We start from the raw sequence: 15,081 nt of genomic DNA, 5'->3' as shown, positions 1-15,081 counted from the left end.
TTTTTTAACAACTACTTTATTTAATACTGACATGATACTACCTGTGGCTTACCCTTTGCAAATATAATTGTGCTGGGGTGAAAACATAAGATTTTTAACCACTAAAGCCATTTGCAAAATTATTGTGCTTAGAGTCTGAGAATGGTTACCATTTTAATTTTGAAAGCAAAATCACCAAAAACCCAATATAATCCTGCATTCTCTCCCCTTCTCACCTATATGAAACAAATAACATTTTCCTTGCATCTCCAGCAACAAAGTAATTTCTCATGTTCCAACTCTGTTTGCCCTTATTCTCTTGAGAGAAGGCAAACCGTGTGGCATTCCACAGCGCTACTGACCATGACCATTCCAGTGCAAGAACAATGCAAGCAAAACCTTCAGACACAGACCATATTTATCTCATTTCTGTAGATGTACTAGCCAATAATTCAGTGGAATTACATTTCCAATTAAATACTACTACAGAATTTAAAATTATTTCAATAAAGTTAAAGCCATGGAGTTAATGATAAATGTAGAAGACAAAGGATATATTATACATCTTTTGCTTTTCATTATCCAAAAATATTACTTTCTCCTCCTTTTCTCTCCTAGGGCAAACAGAATGAAATTTTGAAATATTTTGCTTTACAGGATTTCAAAGGAAAAGTTAATATGCTCCCAATAGACAAAAAGATAGAAATATTAATACTTAAATCTATCATTTCTTTTAACACACACACACACATATACCGTTCTTTTCTCATCTATCAAAATGCATAAGCAAGTCTAACAAAGCGGTAAGGATTGACTACAAGCAAGACAAGTGTAACTCTGAAACTGAGTATTTCTTAAATCCTTATAGTTGCTTTCCACTGTCCTATACTACATACAGTTTTTCCTCTCCTGGTAACTTCATTTTGGGAGTAATTTTCCTTCTTTTTTTAACTATACTGTAAATTTGGTAGTACTGAAAGATGTTGTACTGAGAGTGCCACAGCATTAACATCCCCAATTACCTAAGGGCAGCAAAATTAGGAAGCAACATATCAGTTAGCTTCCTAAACTCTACTTTTGAAAGGATATCTATATTCTTCAGCTTTTTCTGACCCCAAGAATTTCTAAGTCAGCGCTAAGTACGTAGAATAAACATGTGTGTCCACTGCAGCCTGGAATTAGACCAGTCTGAATGGAATTCATCATATGAAGGAGATCAAGCCATTCAGCTTTTAATAAACAAAAAATCCAAATGCAACTTAATCATGAAATGCATTCACAGCTAATAGAGAACAGTGTTGATGCAAGTGACCAATCCTCTGTGCAGAATCATTTTTGGGAAAATGAAGAAACTGCTGTTATTGCATATTAAAAAGAAAAAGATAGTAAGGAGAATTATATTATCCATCTATTCAAAATGCTAACCTACCTTTTCTAGTAACCACACAAACTGTAGACTCAGAACACTGAGCAGTCCCCTCAATAAACAAATTCTTACCTGAACCAGCCATTGTTAATTGACTTTACAGGTACAAAAAGAATCAGTTATTCGCTACGATCTGCAACCAAGATACTAAGTCAGGGTAGTCAGCAGTATGAAAGGATTTAAGTGAACTAAATGCAGACCTGCTGACTTGTTACTGGATTCCTCCCTAAAGATTTTTGCTCTACAGGCTTTATATCAAATGTAGTAATACGCTACCTATAGAGCCTCTTATTAATTGCTTGGCAAGAAAGATACAGCTCCTGAAATGATCGTACAACTTTGGTAAATACAAAACTATTACTGGAGGAAGACACAGGGGTAATTCTATTTTTCCCATGGTGCTGCCGCTGCCAGGCTATTCTCTCAAGTAGAGAAGGATAATTAAACCTCAGAATTTCCTCTTAAAATGATCTGTTGAAGCGGGACTCTTGCCCACAGGGGAGGACAGCTACCCTCAAGTGGTGTCTGGGAATACCGTGGGACCTTTGCTCACCTGCCCATAATCAATAGTCCTATTACACTAAACCAAGTGTAGCTTCAACTTTTTACAGGTTGTTTAGTGGAAGTCAGAAATATTTCTGAAGCTTTGAGACAGCATCTGGTAGCAAAAGGCCAGGATGCTTTTCAGCTTCATTTCTAACTTCACATGCAAATCAAGAAATCAGAAAAGGCAGAAAGTCTAGTGAGATGCCTCAGGGCACATTTATGGCAGCTATGACACAAGGTTCTTCAGAGAGATCAGTGCCCTTCGGATCAGCAGCTGAAAAGGCCAAGCAAGATACCCTAGGGAACCTCAGAGTTAGACACCTATAGTTAGGCAAGTGAATCAAGTCCCACTTTTCCAATAAAAGAAAAAAGATATAGGAAGGATTTACAGGATGGTTATTTGGTTCTTGGGCAAAGAGTTGCAGGTGGGTGGTTTTTTTCCTTTAACTTCAACTGACAAATGCTGCTGCAGGAGAAGAAAAAAAACAAAAAAGATGTGTCAGACTGTACAGAAAGAGAAATTATGTTCTGTTGTAAAGTGGGCAAATCTGCAAAATGGAGTAAAAGTGAGCAAGCTGCATCCCAAGCTGAACAAGAAGGCAGCGGGACAATCTTAGTTACTTGCACTTCTGTAGCCAGGCAACTGCTTTCTCAGAAGTTTTAGTACTAGAATTGAAGAGGTCAAAGATGAGAACAACAGGTAATACAAGAGAGGACAAGATATTGGTAGAAATTAAAGACAGGCAACACTGGAGAAGTTATAACAGAGACACTCAGTAGGTGAGGAAAGGAAAGGTGAAATTTAAGGACAAATACATTCAAGCAAATGGACTGTAAACCATCACCAGTAACTGCAGCCCAAACAGGAGAAGAAAGGAAGAAAGAGCACTATGGTAATACCAATGTGCAGGCCTAACCTAAAATATTTTAAACCTCTGTAAGACCACAGTTGTACATAGATACTTGTATGGTCACTTCTCTTGATGCAGAAATCTACTATTTAAGACTTATACCTGCAAAAACTTCTGTAATTAACTTGCTCAAAGGAAGTCCAGAACATTAGGAAAAGCATAAAAAAAATCCCCAAACCACTCACATAAAAATGATTATTTAAAAGGGGAAAATACTGTTGTAAACTTTGTATTCTAAGAAAAAATAAATATAATAAAAAGATTAGACTGACTCTCTCAACATTTCCCATTAGGCACGTTCATTAGATAACAAACAGGTTACCAAAGGAAGAAGATCCATTACTCCTGCCACGTAAAGCAAGACTCAGCAAAACTTCAGAAAACATACTGCCCAGAAAAACCTTTGGTACTTTGCATGACCCAGCAAAAAGACACTTACCATATAGGTAATGATATCACCTAAGTATAATCTGAATTACAGCAACCAAAAAGTCCTTCCCGTAAGAACCTCAACTAAACCACAACAGATGCAAAATAACGAAAAGGTGCAGACAAGACTGGCACACACATTGCAGGAACCTAGTTATGAGAATCTTGACTCTTACAATAACTTGTAAAAACACTTTTACAATTGTTGACTGGCACAATAAACAATCGTTTAGCAAACAAATTTGCAAAGCAGCCTTTAAAAAGGGGCAACAAGGAGGTCAGACTCTTCTCCATATTTATCATTTTGTTGCTAATTACTTCCTTAAAGTAGAAAGCCACAGGAAAACCAGATGAACTTACTGAAAGAGTTCCATCACAGGAATAAAAGCAAATGAAATTCTGTACAGTATATTATGAGCAATATTCTTAGACTAATTTAGGCAGCAAAACTGTAACTTCCCCCCTCTAAGGTCTGTAACTAAAATGAGTAAGAAACTAAGAAACAAAAATCAGAAGCAAAAAAAGAATAACTAAGCTTCAAACGAGACAAAAGAAACATTCTTCAGGATCAAGGAAACCAAAGTGGTGGCAGTAGAACCCATAACTGTAATCCACTCACATAAAAACAGAGAAAATCAGACAGAAGATGAAAATACTAGAGTTCAAGAGGCCACAGAGAACAGTAGCATCGCAAGGGCAACACATTGTTTAATCACTGTGAAATTCCAGATGACAGCACTCAAGGACGGAGAGGGAGGGAGGCATCAGTGCCTGAAAAAGAAAATGTGAAGAGCACAGGCATAAAAACATAAGAGTCAGGCTCTCTTAGTAGCAAGCAGCAACGAAAGCTGAGTGAAAATAGAAAGTCAAATCCAAGATATTCCAGGGTTTGCTGAAACAAAATTGCAGTGACCAAGGAACTGATTCTTAATGATGTATTTTAATTATTAATATTATTCAATAAAGACTATTACAGCTTATAACTCTGCTTAGCCTGACAATTTCTACTGTGACATCTGCCTTGATGTTTTAGCAAGGAAGACCAATACATCTGCAAGAGTTACAAAATGCTTCACCTCAAAATACACAAATACTTCTCCCAGAAAGGATAACAAACTTTACCCAGCAGATACAGCTGTCCAGTTAGCAATAAAGGGCAGCTCTGCATACCAGAGTGCTTAGAATAAATTTTGTACTTGGAACACAGATTCAACCTCTTACAGGGTATTACAGACAGTCTTCTTGGAGTTAAAAGTCCTATTAAGAGCTTTAAAAAATTCAAACATAAAGAAAAGCACTGAGTTTAATATACCAGTACTGAGTGCTAGATGAACTAATAAAAGCAATACAGCTGTCTCAGATTTTAATTGACAGTCTAGTAAGGGTAAGCTCAAGTTCTCCAACCATTTCTGGCCATGAAAACACAAAATTTATCGTTTCCCTTACAGAAGAAAATAAAGTAAAAGTGTCTCTCTGAAAGCACCATTTAAAAATTTCTGAAGTGTGATGGAAGAAAATTAGCATGACAAACAAATTTATCTCCAACACTGACACAATATTTTCTCCAATATAAAATTGTGGGTATCTCCAATGTTCCCAGCTGGAGCTGAGTAAATGTTCAGTGTAACATTCCAGCAGCTCAGAATACATGCAAGAATTAAGGTGAACATGACATCTGAAAAAAAAATTATTAAATAGGTAATTTTAATACATTTTCTTGAGATCCAGTTACCAACAAGCCATTCTTAACTCACAGGATGTTTGATCTTACTGAAGCTAACAAAACAATTATTTTACACTACAGGTAATCAGCCACTGCATTGCCTGCAAGTACACTTTCCCCCTTTTCAAAAAACAGTGAAACTTCCTGGTCTTTTGGAAAACAGGACCGTGACTATGCAGTTATACTTCTCTAAACTAGCATACCAACAATTTTCAACACAGTAGGATTCATACTAGGGTATTTGTGCAGTGGCAGCGGTTATGATTGATGATATGCAAAGATCTGATCTGTTGCAAAGAGGATGCAACACAAACCACAAAGGAACTACACACTTCAGCCTGTATTTGGGCACCACAAAGACCTACACTGGAGATCCTGAACATTTTTCAGCCAATCTTTTTATTCTGGCAGATTTCGCAACTTTCCTTTGCAGAAATACTCTGCCCTTGAAAGATAACATATCTAGCAACAGCCTACAACAAAGTATCTACAAATCTCTGGTTGCACACCATGGCCCTCTTTCCCTGCCATCATTATAGATCTAAACACAAAATTATTAAAGCTTTCTTGAATCTGCTCACTGCTATTTATTCCACATGCTGTGAGACTGAACGATGCACAGCATTTTCAAATATGTAATGCTGAAATGTGGAGGATTATTATTACTTAAATTCACTGCTATTATTAGGTACCTCTGGAAAAGATACACTTGTTTACACCACTTTCAGTTGGTCATATTAAAATATACAGCATGGTTAAATTGTGTGGTTTGGGTTTTGCAAAGGTGGAAAACAGCACTAGCATTATAGTTTTTTTTTTAATACTCAAAAATCTAAGAACTGGGGCGTTGGGGGGGGGGGGGGGGGGGGAAGCCATTTTCTCAATATTGAAGTTTAACATGTAGTCCATAATCATATTTCTAGGTACTTTAACTGGACTACAGTCATTTAGTGCATTAGTGTAGTCTGTATGCCTATGTCCTTGCACATGGGCATTTTAATCTACTAATTTTCCTTTATGAATCAGCAGCAATTCTAGCCTCTACTTAAAAACAAGACTTAAAGCTCTCAGAATGTAATAACAGGGCCCTATATGGTGATAAATGAGAGAGTTACTACAGTCCCATAGAAAATATGATTCCATTCTCTAGAGCAACATCATCCAATTAAGCTTCTTTTTGCTGCATCTTGATCGTAGCCATCAAACCAGTCTCAGGTAGAATCTAGTACACATTGCAGGACACATCAAGAATCAACAGATTGAGTCTGCTACACAATATTACAATTTTTTTAAAAAAGTTTAAATAAGGGCAAAAAACCATCTACTTGGTAGGGTAGCTGGCTTCATATAACAGAGCCATTACTTACTGAAAATTCTGAATAAATGCATAGCCACGTCTTTTTCTTTTTTTTTCTTAAAATAATTGCCAGCTAGGACTTATTCCATTTTTATCTTTTGGAAAAGAATTATTAGTAAAGCTCTTGAGCCATGATTTCATACTTTTAGAATAGTTAAAATAGGCTCATGTATCAGTCTACTATGACCACCTCCTCTCTCGAACACATGAGCAAACTTCCAAACCAATTTCTGGGAATGACAACTTTCCTTATAGGTGCCAAATGGAAGCTTTAAAATACTTCTAATGTTAAGAAGTTTAATTGTGTTGACTTCTGTTCATAAAGGAGAAGGACTTCCAGTGCACTGCATTATGACAAGAAAAACTTCTACAGAAGGAATACAACTAAATGGGTACTATCAAAGCAGTGTGTGTTTTAAATGTTTAACATTTCTGCTCACACCAAGTAATTGCTCCTCCAGACAGCTTATTTTCACAGACTCACAGTATAGCTGAGGTTGGACAGCACCTCTGGAGACTGCCTAGTCCAATCCCTCAGCTCAGAGCAGAGTCAGCAAGAGCAGATTACCAAGGGTCATGTCCACTTGGGTTTTGAGTATCGCCAAGGATAAAGATACATAAGCTACAGAAGCTCTGAGCACAACCTGGTCCACTGTTTGACCATACTTGCAAAAAAGGTTTTTTATTACATGTAAATGGAATTTTCTGTATTTCAGTTTGTGACCATTTTTCTTCAGTGACCACCACTGAGAAGAGCCTGGCTCTATCTTCTTCTATCTCCCCTTGTACAACAGATGCTCCAGTCTCTCAATCATCTTTGTGGTCTTTTGCTCCACTCATTCCAATAAGTCCATGCCTTTCTGGTACTAGATAGACCAGAACTGGACATAGTACTCCAGATGTGATTTCACTAGGGCTGCCCTAAATCTAGAATTACCAAGCTTTAAATTTTACTTTATCTGAAATTCTTCATCCTCTCTCATATTTCAGTTGTTAGAGATAAAAAAAAAAAATCACAATACATCTTTACAATTTTTCAGCAACTCAAGTGTTTAGGAAGCTGGTTTTTACCTTCTAAAAACATACAAAAGCAGATTTTATTTTAACCCTTTGAAACAAAACACAAACTAATTGATGAGTGGGAAAATGAGCCAGCTATCTACAGATCTTCCAAGGGTAAGGAGAATTTAACCACACCAAAAAATCAGAAAAACCAAAGTCACATTTCTCTAATCTGGTCAATTATACCAGTTAATTGTTTAGAGATACCTAATAAAATAACAGACTTGACTTCTATTATTGGAGCTTAATAAAGAATTCTTCCTAAAAGAGAAAGAAACAACACAAAGCATATACAAATCATAAGTGAGTCTAAAAATGGTTATGAGATTGTCTCAAACATAACATTTTATTAGAAATACTGGGGGGGAGGAGGGGGAGGACGTGGCAGGGGGGTTACTTTTGGCTTTTAGGACTCATTTTCAAATCTGTAATATCAAGGAAGACTGTAAACTTATCTTAAAAATTAGATATTCTTAAAACTGCATGTTCTTAGAGCTGAAGCTTTAAGAAAAAACAACATACAGAAGCATCTCAAAACTCATTAAATCAGTTAGACACACTGGAAAACAATGCGATACAGAACACTGAAAGAAAGGCCAAGATGCAATAGCAATAGTTTTTAACTTACATTTGAGTGTTTCTCCAGCATACGGGATATGTAGCTTAAACCGGTCACAGCTAGGTCCAGGGGTCAAGGATGTACAGCTAAAAATGAAGATAAGAGAAGAATGTGCTAAGCAGTTACAGACAGTAGCAGACGCTAACATTATTCTACAGCGTACAAACGACTGACATAGTAAAGACGATGTGAATACTAGAAATACTCATCCTTATGATTCTGGGAAAGGACAAAAGGTGGGAAAGATGCAGGAGGCCCATTCTCTTCTGATTAGCAGTTCTCACAACAGCATAAGAAGCTTCAGGATCTGTGCCAACTATCTTCTTTCCCATTTTAACACAGAAAATATACACACAAAATGCTGTGGTTTTAGTGTGTTATTAGAATAATATCAATTAGTCAGTCGAAGCCATCAAATTCTCTACTTTGTATAGAATTTTGCAGGTCACAACCCTCTACTTGTGCCACAGTAACACGGCTACATGCTCCCTATCCCTGGCATCCAGATACCTGGGATGAATCCTAGTTTTAATACACCAATATTTAGTCATTTTTACCTATTTTAACATTTAATTTTTCCCTTGTGGAAAAGTCTCACAGTAAGCCTCCAGGTGAGCAAGTTTCAGAACCAGGTATTTGAGGTTATGACAACTGAGCATGTATGTTCATGATCTGTGACTATTTCCTGTCTCCTGTTTATCTGGAACATCAATTACAACAGCAGTTGGGTCTCATGGTGACGAACGAGCATTTTATGAACACAAAAGTCACTGAAAAACTGTTTAGTGTCTAGGCCAGAGATGACCAACTTTTTCCATGCTTTTTAAGCCATGTACCAAAATCTTTGCATAACAACCAAAAATCTCAGCTGCAAAAGGAGAAACAGCAACACAAATTGTTTCATTGGCAGGAATGGTCCCTGGAGCTCTCACCACTGTGGGCTGGTGGGCATATGACAGGTCCCAGTAGCAAAAATACTGGAAACCCTTAGCAGTTAATTGCTTTCCGTATTTAGGGAATCTGATAGCCAAGAAGTCTTCTTCCCAGCCTAATATCATTGAGAATTGTTTATAGCCCCAGCACAAGAGCTATGTTTGGTGCAAGCCACTTAAAGCTCAAAGCTAAACTGGCCAACTCTACACAAAACAAACAGTGAAAAGAAGGTATACAAAGGTAGAATAACTTGCCTCATATATCAGATCACTGGTAGAGCTCTAACGCAAACCATTGACAATATAATGAAACAAAAGGCATGTTTACTGGGCCAAACACAGCCAAAATCAAAAAGATCGGTAGGCTCGGAAGTACAAAAATTCTGATCCTACCTAATCAGAAAGAACACGGTAACTTCTGCAACCCTATCTGTCTTACCGCAGAAGAGGCATCAGGGCAAATGAGGCAATGTTAATTCTCACTAACATACTCAAAATGCTTCAGAGAGCCATTTCTCAGATGCTGGGCTCTACTGCCTCTTTTCTCTTTATACTTGCAAGTTAAGGAGATCACATGGGCTAACTTCAGATTGTTTTTATTCAGTGAGCTACATTTACTATTTAATCAAGTATGTGCCCACACGTTGCTTCATCAAAAAGAAGCAACCACAGAACTACAGATCAATTAACTGAAATGAAGTTTCCACACAAATACTAGAAAACATAAGCAAACCACTTGTGTGCACCTAGAATCTAACACAGATGCAATTAACAGCCTACATTGATTCAACAAGAATACACTACGTTTTTTCACTATCATTACAGAAATTAGATAACTGTCCTTGCAAATAAAAGGGAAGCAACAGATGTCCTATCTTCACTTTGGAAAGGTTTTTGCAGTGTTTGTGAGAGCACCATGCAAAACAATCTACAGAAACATAATCTAGATACAACTGCTATCAGATGTGTGCAGACCTAACTGGAAAGCAAGTTTCAAAAAAGACTAGTTCACATCTTGCTTCATCCAGGAAGAATGCACTGACTGTGTTTTCTTCTGGTAGAATACAACGTTGCATTTCATTGAAAGACTTATGATGGAAAGGAGATGATGTTTATTAAATCTGATGATTATGCCAACATGAAAGGGAATGCAGCATGCTGGACGACGGGACCAAGCTGAAAGATACTTTGATTTAATGATCCGTACTACTTCTTTTTGAACTACATCTAGGTAGGGCTTAGCAAGAACAGTAAGCATCATCACCCTCACTGGGAGTAAAATCAGTTCGAGAATATGAAAGATTGGAGCTCCAGTGCAACAGAAACAAGAGAATATAGTTTTTTCGAAGACGTGTTGTTTTAGTAGGTGAGAACAGCAAAACAGGAGTGCCCATTCTTAGGGTGTTTTAATGGCTGTGGATGTATTTAACAGCTTTAGATATGAAAGTATTATCATCTACTTTCAAGTCATTTCTAAGGCTTACATCACATCTAAGGCCAATTCTAGGAAGCATACAAAAAAAAGAAGGCAACACAAAAAAAATCCTTTGCAAGTTCCAAAATATCTCTGCAACATCAGTCAATATCTAATGGAACTTTCTTTCAAAGTATCACAGGTCACAGTCTGAGGCACATTTCTCAAATACCATCCAAATAACATTGTTGTTAGCTTTCCAACAGACAAACACTTCTGATCCTACAAATACCCTACAATCTTTTCTTTTAGTACAATGGTTCCTTTTGAAATACCCAAGTATAATATCCTTTAACATTAAAATGAAAGCCTAATTTAATGGTAAATGTCCCCAAAAACAACACCAAGTACTTTCTCTAGATTATTACACTCCACTAGAGATGTTTTTAATTTTACTGGTCTAGAAGTGATGGAAAGTGGCAATCTACACAGTGGTTTGGGGTTTTTGGGGGGGACAGGGGGGAGGTCCAAATTACTCTGGCTAGGCTGTGCAAGAAACTTCAATAACTGCAATAGGCTGAGCAACCAAGCAAAAATCTTACATACATCCATTTGAAAGGAGGCAGTTACTTTTTAGTGTAAACAGTAAAAGAACAAAATTCCTAAGGCAAATAAAAACTTTAGTACATCTAGCAGTCTATGTCTGACCTTATTTCAACAGAAAGCCACAGGTAATGGCCTGTCTATGGACACCTCCTGCTTGAATTTCCTTAACACACAGAACCTCTCATAATTACAAACACGCCCCACCCAGAAGCTTAGCTTCTATCATCTCCAAAATGTAAGATTTTACATTTACTGATCCTTTTACTTAATGTGGCCCACACAAAAGTCACACTGAAAAGGAAAGACTTGCAACAAGGTCTTTTAAAGATTATTTGTTGTCCTGTCTTCACAAGGAGTTGACAGAACAGTAATACCTGGTGTTGAAAATTAATTTCAGAAGCTGACTCCATCTCATGATGACCTGTTGTGCTATCTCCCCTTTTATTCACGGAAAACCATTACACTGGTTTGCATATCTTGATCTAAATAGTAAATATTTTACATAGGAAAGCCAGGGAAGCAAGAATCAATGCTTTGATGCTCAGAGCAGTGCTATGAATTAGTCTTAATATGATGATTAATGCTATACCACAAGATCTCCCACAATGGTTTCCCTACTAAAATATCAAAGAATCATCAACTTCACAAGTTTCCAGGACAAAGGAATATCCTTGAATGTATCGCTTAAAGCCATCCTGCCCTATTCAAAGGACCTGTGCTGTGACCTACAGCTGGAATCTGGTAGATGGAATCAAGTAGGCAAAAACCACAGCTGAATACAAACCCTTCTCTTCCTCAGATTTTAGCTAAGTTCCTTGAGCAAATACAGCAGATTAAATTTGAGTTGAGGTACTTTACATCCTTATGAAATATATATTCCAAGTAGGAGACAAGTAGAACATTCCTTTGTTGAGTGTTTGATGCATCTTACAGGTGGGATAGTCTGTGACCTGTTGGGAAAAGCTTTCTTTCACAGTAAATAAAACACAGATAAATGAAACCAGTTCTTACTCAAAGAAAAAGTCACTGTCAGCACCAGATGCTCAGTTAGAAGTGTTCAGAATTCTTTACCAGTCACAAAAGGAAACAAGAAAGATTATCCAAGAGAAAAAAGAGCAAAGAAAAAAAAATTCTGGAAAGTCACTCAGATTTGCTGCTTGGAATAAGGTATCAGCCTATAATGACAGGTGTACTAGAAGGTATTTTTCTGCAAAATTAATCCTTCTTCCCAGAGCATTCTAAAAGCCTCTAGAAAGGCAGTTCTCGTTGAGCTCAACATCAAGGTTTGCTCTTGTACCAATGTATTTCTAATTGACTATTCTGTTGAATTAACTATTCTTCTGTTTTAAGCTAAAAAAAAACGCAAACCAAAACAAAAAAACACAATACTTCCTTTCCTTCTGAGCCACTTTGATATTTTACAGACTGTGATAACCCTAGATTTAAAGATGGTCTTCTCATCAACTAGTCTTCTACAACACCACTTGAAAGTATTCCCAAGACAAGCAGTTTTAAATTATCTGGTCTCTTGTAAGATCTTACCCAAAAATAAGTTCTGTGCTAGCTGAAAGGGTCACAACAGAGCAAGAGCCCAAGCATTTACCACGTTAATCCTTCAAGTCTGGAGATGAGTAGTTATTTTATCCAAAGACTTTTAAGAAAACCCAAACCCACCAACATACCCCCAAACCCACCTGTTTATATGCCAAAATTCTAGTCTAAGACTCATTTTTTTTATACCAGTCCTAAAAATCTACTGCTTAGAACCATATAAATCCATAGCAAACATCCAGAAATGCCACCGAAGTACAATAGCTCTACTGAAAAATATACAATCTCCTTTTTATTTCTTCTTTTTTTAATTTGTGGTAAAAGTGAATGCCCCAATATTCACATCAGATTTATTAGATGACTATCAAATTTCTTGATTAAAAAAAGTATGCAACATGTTTAGTCATTCTTCCTCCTTAGTCATACAGAAGCTTTACCACCTTTACTATCTGAAGACAAATCATCAGTGAATTTCACTGTAGAATAGCAAAGAAAAATTAGACTAAGAATTTTAGCCTCTTGTCATGGTTTAACACCAGCCAGCAACTACAGCACCACACAGCTGCTCATTCACTTCCCCCCCACCCAGCGGGATGGGGGAGAGAATTGGCGAAAAAAAGGTAAAACTCATGGGTTGAGATAAGAGCAGCATAATAGAACAGAAATGAAGAAAATAATGATAATGACAGCAATAAGAAAATAATAAGAATAACAATAAAAGAATTGGAATATACAAAACAAGTGATGCACAATGCAATTGGTCACCACTTGCCGACCAATGCCCAGTTAGTTCCTGAGCAGCGATACCCACCCCACTGCCAGCTCCCCCCAGTTTATATACTGGGCATGACATCACATGGTATGGAATACCCCTTTGGCCAGTTTGGGTCAGGTGCCCTGGCTGCGTCCCCTCCCAACTTCTTGTGCCCCTTCAGCCTTCTTGTCAGCTGGGCATGAAAAGCTGAAAAATCCTTGACTTAGTCTAAACACTACTTAGCAACAACTGAAAACATCAGTGTGTTATCAACATTCTTCTCATACTGAATCCAAAACATAACACCGTACCAGCTACTAGAAAGAAAATTAACTCTATCCCAGCTGAAAGCAGGACACCTCCATAATCTCAGGAAGTTAATATTGAGACTGCCTAACCTGAATAGTCAGAGATGCAAAAGCTTCTTTAATCTCATGATGCTTAAGCTGCTATACTTGTGGTTCTTGAGGTTCAGTACTTTCTGGATAACAGATAACTTTTTTTGTTCACCAGGCTGTTAATGTAAATGCCAAGAAAGCTTCACAGAGCATTAAGGATACCCTGATGGAGAACACTGCTAAAAAACACCACATACACAAATAAAAAGAGCAACACCACAAAGTTCTGACCACTGGCTGTATTCCCAACCCTTCCCAGCTCTAATATATCCAGTATATGTTTCTAATTACTCCTATCTATGTCTCATAAAGATACTGTTAATGAAAAAGGAGGTCAAGTTCCCTTCATAATGCAAGAGGCTAAAGAAGAAAATTAGTATTATTTTAGTAATGATGAAACACAATTTAGTCAGGGGTTTAGAGGCTGAAGGTTTTGTCAGCAAAAGTCAAATATAATTCAGAGGCAAAGACAGGTAAATCCCTTTTTAGTAATAAGGGGCAGCAAACTCAAAACTCCACCCAAAACTCATTGTGGCATTTGCTAAGAAAAACACCTTAATGTTAAATTCAAGTAGAACAGCTTTTGTCCATGCCTTTAGATTCTTCTTTCCTCCCATTTCTGTAGATGGAAATCTGCTCCAGTGTTCCTTGAAGACACAATATTTCATCCCATTTAAGAATTAATTGCAGAATTCACAACAGATGGGTAAGTCATCTACAGAGGCATAAAGAATAATTAAAGTGTATGGAGGGGGGGAGGAGAGTGGAAGGCAAGCCAGCAGGTGACAGGGTTTTTGCATGGATCAGGAAACAGAAAAATGGTGAAAATCACATTTTAGAGAGCTGACTCTGATGGTGAAAACTTGTATCATACTGCAGCTCCCAGCAACAGTGCACAAAGCTTTACAGGCTCCCATACGCCTGCAAATACACAAGAAGAGTATTGAGCAGATGCTGCTGAAAACCAACAGATCCAAACAAAATTCTGTCAATCAGGCAAAATTTGAACTGGGAGGGACAGTCTAGTCAACCCATTTTCATCTTCAGTTCCCCTTCTTTATACAAACATATGTATTACACATATGAGAGAGAGACTTGCACTAAAACATAAAGACACACACCACTGCTTTGGGGAAATAAAAATCCAGTTACATTTAGAGTGATCACTAATTACATACATATTTTAATTAAAATTTTTAAATCTGAAAGCCAATTGATAATTATTCCAAAGAACTTCTCAATAGATAAACCCACTGTTTTCATAAAACTCATTTGTATCCTAGCAGGCTTCTTCAAACTTAGTCTAAAACTAAACTATACACAAAGACTACTTTTGGTATTGCAATACGGATAACGATGATGTTTTTGAATCCT

At 37.2% G+C, this 15,081-nt stretch overlaps 1 protein-coding gene across 2 annotated transcripts in view; it reads right to left on the bottom strand.

Moving 5' to 3' along the window:
• Window positions 1-15,081, bottom strand: part of BABAM2 (BRISC and BRCA1 A complex member 2) — a 178,975-nt gene that overhangs the window by 148,945 nt on the left and 14,949 nt on the right. For both annotated transcript variants that reach the window (XR_007510127.1, XM_049833744.1), the window contains exon 3: window positions 8,062-8,138. Coding sequence is in view for 1 of the 2 variants with exons in the window: in XM_049833744.1 (XP_049689701.1) it covers window positions 8,062-8,138 (77 nt within the window). In the remaining variant the exon portion in view is untranslated. The remainder of the gene's footprint in view (window positions 1-8,061; window positions 8,139-15,081) is intronic.

Source organism: Accipiter gentilis, chromosome 30 (genome assembly GCF_929443795.1).
Source record: "Accipiter gentilis chromosome 30, bAccGen1.1, whole genome shotgun sequence".
Lineage (NCBI taxonomy): Eukaryota > Metazoa > Chordata > Aves > Accipitriformes > Accipitridae > Astur > Astur gentilis.
The sequence above is the reverse complement of the archived record's forward strand: the minus strand, read 5'-3'. Positions and strand labels throughout refer to the sequence as shown.